At 30.8% G+C, this 6,401-nt stretch overlaps 1 protein-coding gene across 2 annotated transcripts; it reads right to left on the reverse strand.

The window, feature by feature from the left end:
• Positions 1 to 2,437: 2,437 nt before the first annotated feature.
• On the reverse strand, positions 2,438 to 6,285 carry LOC105457720 (pleckstrin homology domain-containing family F member 2). 2 transcript variants are annotated; one of them, XM_011702556.1, is made up of 8 exons: positions 6,189 to 6,285; positions 5,564 to 5,628; positions 5,329 to 5,466; positions 5,009 to 5,072; positions 3,405 to 3,530; positions 3,171 to 3,277; positions 2,840 to 3,097; positions 2,438 to 2,537 (listed from the first exon to the last, which is right to left on the reverse strand). In XM_011702556.1, exons 1-8 carry the CDS (start codon positions 6,202 to 6,204, stop codon positions 2,508 to 2,510), a joined length of 804 nt encoding a protein of 267 aa, XP_011700858.1. In that variant the 5' UTR covers positions 6,205 to 6,285; the 3' UTR covers positions 2,438 to 2,507. The 2 variants fall into 2 exon arrangements, with proteins under 2 accessions (XP_011700858.1, XP_011700859.1); XM_011702557.1 differs by lacking the exon at positions 6,189 to 6,285 and adding an exon at positions 5,720 to 6,150.
• Positions 6,286 to 6,401: the final 116 nt, after the last annotated feature.

A 6,401-nucleotide genomic window follows, 5' to 3' on the forward strand; every position in this document is an offset into this window, starting at 1 on the left:
CAGACATGAAATTGAATAACGAAAAATAAATAATAAAATATATAATTTGAGTACAAGTTATGGCGACAAAAATTGTTCATTCCAAGTGTCGCAAGGACAATCATATTTTCACTCCTTCACTTACCATTTAAATTTTGAGGAAGACATATCTCTACATTTTCCAATTTTAAATATTTCGTGTATTCGTAATCCGTATTTATCATCATTATTTACCTAAGGAAACAAAAGTATTTTTCTATCTACAAATTTTTCGAAGAATGAATAAAAAATTAATAATTTCTAAAAAAAATTAGATAATTAATAGATTAATAAATAATTAAATATAAGTAAAAATAATTAAATTTAAAAAAAAATAAAATATTTAAAGTATATATTATAAATTGTAATAATATAAAAGATTAATTCATAAATAATATTTAAAATAAATTTATATTATAAATTTATATGCACTTATACTTTAATCTATAAAGCATAGAAGTTTTTTAAGTTTTTTACAAATAGTTTAATTCTATTAAATGTAAATATACAATCGAGCTTCGATAACTCGAACCTCTCGACAATTCAAAAACCTCTATAAGACGAAAATTTTTTTCATTCCCTACCGTTCCACAGAGTTGAGAGTTAATCTTATTGTTAACCAAAGTTTTATTAAACTTCAGTTAAAACCGAAATTGGTAGAAACGGGCTTAAGTCGAAAACTCTATAATTCGAAGAGTTTATAACTGTTCCCTTGAGAGGTAAAGTTATCGAGGTTCGACTGTATTATATAAAATTAATAAATATAAAAATTTAAATTACAATAAAATACAAAATAGAAATAATAAAAGTATAAAAAATTATACATAATTTATTTTAGCAAAATAATCCTTTTTCAGGCATACCTGCATTAAAGATAAAGAAGAGAAGCGGAAAAAAGATTTTAGAGAAATCAATAATTTCCATTACTAAAAACAACAGAAAATATACTAATGAAGAGTTTGCTTGGTTTATTAGTTATTCAATAAATCTATGAATAACACATATAAAATTTAACATCTAAACGTACAATATTTCATACGAATAAGTAATTCAGTATATTTATGTGAAAATGCGTGATATGTTTTGTTTCTATTAAAGATAGCTTGTACACAGTTTTAGAACAAGTCAATAAAAAATAATGTAAAGTATTAACAAACACCGTTTTCTTAAAGCTCTACGATAGACACTGAAAATTTCCGTAAAGAAAGATTAAGGATTTCAAGTATATTTCAGCGCTATAGTATTTTTCTCCTGAAAAAAAAAAAAAAAAAAAAGAAAAAAATAGAAGTGAGTTGGTACTAACAATTTCTATTCATATAGTGAAACTTACTATAAATTTTTTATAACATATTTATATATATTTATATATTATATAGTTATAGAGTTATATGAAACATATTATATTATTGTGTTACAGCTAACATATATTGTTACAAATTAATTTTGTGTAAAACTTTTAAAACGGTCTCTTTTGTACAAATAATATACTTTCGCCTTCTTTATTTTATATTAGTGCGGTTTAGATAAAGAAGGGCATATTTTCATCTTATACATAAGTTTAAAAACTTTTGCTTATTGTTTATACATTAATTGAATATTTTTCCCCCTCGAGATTCTCATTGTCAGTATCTTTATTTTAGAATCATTATCAGATTCTAATAAACTAGTTATATCTTTCGGTTGCCGTCCAAAAGATAAGGTGTTTACTGTTTCATCAAATAACACTCTTAAATTTATAATAGTACAACAGTTTATTCACAGATATTACGTTTCAAGTGGTACGTACCGTATTTATTTAATGTATTTGCAATAATAGATAGAAAGAATAGATAGAAATGTATACATTAAAAATTAGTCTTTACATTCCGAATTCTATATGTTGCATTAAATCGTTTACACACATTTTGTTTATTTAGATATCCGATACTGATCAATAATAGTAAAAAGGCACAACGGTGACATATATCCTTAGTTTACATACATTGATGAAAATGGTTTCAGAAAAAGTATCTAATTATAATTAGTTACATATAATAACTAATGCATTGAACGTTATGTAATTGTGTGTTGACCAATTACAAATCTTCAGTTTCTAACTGTGCATTTCTGGTACTTTAGAAAAAATATTGATATTTTGTTTTTGTTTTTTTTTTCAGTTATCTATATATTTTTACTATTTTTTATTTTCCGTTAATAAAATGCAATATTATATTACTAAAAACTGCAGAATGCAAATTAAATATATGCATAACAATATAAATGGGCTTCGCGAATTTTGGCAGAATTTCACATCATACGCAGTTGTCTTCTTTCTTCAGTCCTTCTCATGCATCGTTTAGAAATATTTTTTTTTTAATTTATTCTCCTATTATACTTTCCTATTATTAATAATATGATTCGATATTAATTTTTAAAAATATTTTTCTGTAGAATTTTCGTATCTCTTTCGTATTTCGTTTCATATTTCGCGTTATGATGTACAGTCATTTTCATCGGCCGAGCGTGGAATAGAATTTAGGCTGCAAAAAGAAAATGAAAATTGTCATTACATATAATACATTGTTGTTTTATCGTATATGTAAATGTGTTAAAAATATATTAGAAATATATAGATAGATATATATATAGAAATATATAGGAAAATATATTAGAAATAAATATTTTATTATAATAAACGAGTAATATATGGAAATAACTAATAATTAATAACAAATATAAAAAAATAGTTAAAACATGTTTTGTTTATGAACTTTCAGACAAATGTGTGCAAATTGCACGGGCATTGATTTTTATTTTCCAAAATAAAAAGAAACCCAATTACCTCATCGTGATTCTCTTCCTTATTTCCGTCATCGTCATCTCCAGAACTGTCACCTCCTGAACTGTCAGCGGAATTACGTTGCGGATCTTTGTTATTTAAGCTATCCACAGCAGTCGTGGGTATAGCTTTGATTTTACTAGCGGCATCGTAACATTGTAAACAGACTCTGACAGCTTTCCCATTTCCTTGTCCAGGCAGTAATAATTTCTTATTACTGCATGGTCCACAAACTACTGCTCCACATTGCCTACAATGATGCTGAAATAAACAGTGATTTTAGTTTCTTCAGTAATTACCTGGATCAATTTAATTAATATAACTTTATCATTACCCGTCTGTTTAATACTGTGAATTGTGTTTTATTGCAGTGCATACAAATTGTAGCTTCGTTATCTGGCACCCAAACAGCTGCGTGGACCTCGACAGGCTTTTTACCGCCTAAAAAAAAGAAAAGATTAATAAAAAAAAGATTAAGTTAAAGAGTCATAAACTGCAGAACTTGGAGATTCATCATCTTTTGGAAAACACACATATAGGTATATGTAATAATTTGACTCTTACTTACTCTTTCTTAACAAATCTTCGATACATTTCGTGATATGTGCCATCCATTCTTGCTTTTCTGTTGGAGTAGCAGCATAAACAGCAAACGACTTTGTTACTGTCTTAATGAGCCATCCATTACGATATTCTATAAATAATGATCCAATACTATACTAACATTTTCTAAATATGCATTTACGATCTCATTTGATTATTGATCCATATGCTGTGTGATGTTAAATTAAAAAGCTAAGGTAAGTGCATTATAATTTCTCTAAAAAACAAAACTTGAAAAAATATATGTATATCGAAATTTTTTCTTTTTTTTTACAAGAAATTATCTTGCATGTGCAAGTTTCTTATAATTTCTAGTAAAACTTGTCAAAGCAAAATAACATTGGTATAGGTTTCTTTGCTCATGCTTTCAAAATCTTTTCCTTGAAGGTAGATACATACTTAATGACATACATATATATATATATATATATATATATACATATACATTAGATATATACAAAAGTTTTAATCTTTTTTTCGCATTTTTCGCTTTAAGTGACACCCGTTTGATCACGTTGCGATTGACCACCAGCCATTTACAGCGCTTGAACAGTTCTTCAGGAAAATCTCTAGGCATTGGTCGCTGTGAGTGGCTGTGATCAATCGCAACGTGGTCAAACCATGGGAGGCCTTCCTTTCGCTTTAGAACCATAATACATGCAATAATATTCATTAACCCAAATATTTACTCTTGTTTTCTGTGATTTTCTGCCATCTCTTGAATAAATTTTGAATTTTTATTGTGAAAAAATTATTGTGTTTCATTGTCAATCACATCTCAAAAGCGATTTCTTCGAAAGTTAAATAATGCTACATCAATCAGAATAACTGATAAAATATTTTTATCCAAATATTTAGTAAATCTGCCGCATGTGGAACAACTTTCCGATTCAAATTAAAAATTTGCTGAATATGAAGAGCAACACATGATCTAGCATTTCTGTCTTGCAACAAAATGACCTTCCAGCACAAAATGAGCTTACTTTCATCCAGTAAATGATATTTTCTGTCTTTTTTCAACTCTTTAAAAACGTAAAAAAACAGGGATTTATTTAATTACTAGAAATTTAATTTAAATAATTATACTAGAAAGTAAAAAAAGAAATGTATAACTAAAATGTATTAGGTGTAATTTGCACACATGTAGTATATAGACCAAGCATTCTTATATATTTACTATGCTAGATAGTGTGAAACCAGAAGTTGGCAGTTTATGATTGAGAGAGACATGTATTTGCGGGGATATTGTAAGTCTTTTTAGCTGAACTTACACAAGAGAAACAAAAAAAAATTAAACGGAACAGATCCTCTTTTTACTTTATGGTAAGATATAAGATAGAATGAGATAGTTATCTTGGCAAATATACAATCTCTCTCTGTCGTTTTCTCAGTCGTAAACTGTACCTATCAACTGCCGGTTTCACGTCATAGACAGAATGCTTGGTTTAAATTTTATATATATATATACACATGTTGTTGGTATTTTCAAAATATTCCATACACACATAACATGGATGGAATAAACAGAGGTTGCATTGTGCTTACAAATATATCAAGTAATGTACTTACGACCTTCGTCTGCTAGAGACTCCAACTTTACCTCCTCCAATGGTATTATATGCTGTTTGTTGTACTATAACAAATAATAAAAAAAACTATTATTATTATCATAATTATTTTATATTGTTGCATACAGGGGCCTCATTCTCAAAAATTTTGCAAACAAAAATATTAGAGAAATCTATAGTGTACATAATGTGTACTATAGTATTTTTTTATATCTTTATATGTAAAATTTCTCATGAATAAGACCTAAGACCTCATTTCATACATCATATGCTTTAACTAGAAAGTAAAAGAGAAGACAAATACTGCTCCCGTGTACGCACCTTTTTCTTATTAATCACAATATTTCCGTAAACCAATATGTCGTTGAATAGGAAGAACTGTCTAGGTTTGGGCTTCTTCCTGCACATTTTTGTCAGGACCCCTTCACCCACCAGAACTCGGCCGGGTACTGCGAGCGGCTAAGAATATATTTATAAATAAGTCATCGCTCTAGCTCTCACCGTTCATTGCAAACATTTGAGAAATTTATAAATTTCATTGGCATGAATCTCTTACCTGACCCGAACTGCCGAAGCAGTTTTCGACCATCGCGATACGCCTGGCATTGGCCTCGCTGTTTACTGAAACAAATCAAGCCCCAAGGATGGGGAGGGGAGAAGATTAACGCGAGTGCTCCGAGTGTATCACGCTCGCAACTCGCAACACACACACCCATGTCCCCGAAGAAAAACGCGTTTCGAGCAAGCACAGTTAACGAGGACCGTCCTTTTAAGCTGCACTTTTCACACCCCGTCCAAATTTCATTTCTTTCTCTCACGTGGCACGTCACGAGAGAGACGTCACGTCTTAAAATGTAAAGAATATAGCGAAGATAAGAGGGTAGGAGGGAGCGTGCGGCTAAATAGTGCGGAATTATTGTTTCGGGCTGTCTAGAGCTGTCAAAAGCACACGGCCCACCAACGCGCAGGGGCTGATAGGACAGGCCACGGACGGAACCGTTATCCCCGCGCGCAAGTCGCACAAAAAGATTGAGACGGCCCGGCGTTATTCGCGATCGAGTTTGCGATTTGACATGAAACGCGTGTGTGCTGTCTGAAGTTGCCCGGGGTGCCCGACGGCCTCGCCTTTTCGCGAGATACGTGTAATTAATTAAATGCTAATAAACGGAGCACGAACTAACCCAATCGGTCGACCATGATCCCATGAATCAGGGCTGACAACAGTAGGAAGCGTGAATCACGTTCAAATACGTAAGCCTTTTGGCTGGATCCTCATGCAGACACCGGCCGCGCTTTGACCTTTGACTATATAATCATGGACCGCTAGTTGCCCCGTCCCACCACCCCTCTCACCCATAAGGTTATGTATCCAACATGAAGTTGGCTTTAGCCCC

This window comes from Wasmannia auropunctata, unplaced genomic scaffold (assembly GCF_000956235.1).
Source record: "Wasmannia auropunctata unplaced genomic scaffold, wasmannia.A_1.0 LD335158.1, whole genome shotgun sequence".
Lineage (NCBI taxonomy): Eukaryota > Metazoa > Arthropoda > Insecta > Hymenoptera > Formicidae > Wasmannia > Wasmannia auropunctata.

Bases quoted from the DNA above. Each gene is read 5' to 3' on its own strand.
- LOC105457720 (XM_011702556.1), bottom strand. The intron at 5,073-5,328 runs GTGCGTACACGG...TATTTGTTATAG, and splicing joins TTGTGATTAATAAGAAAAAG to TACAACAAACAGCATATAAT. The intron at 2,538-2,839 runs GTAATTGGGTTT...TTCTTTTTGCAG, and splicing joins AGGAAGAGAATCACGATGAG to CCTAAATTCTATTCCACGCT.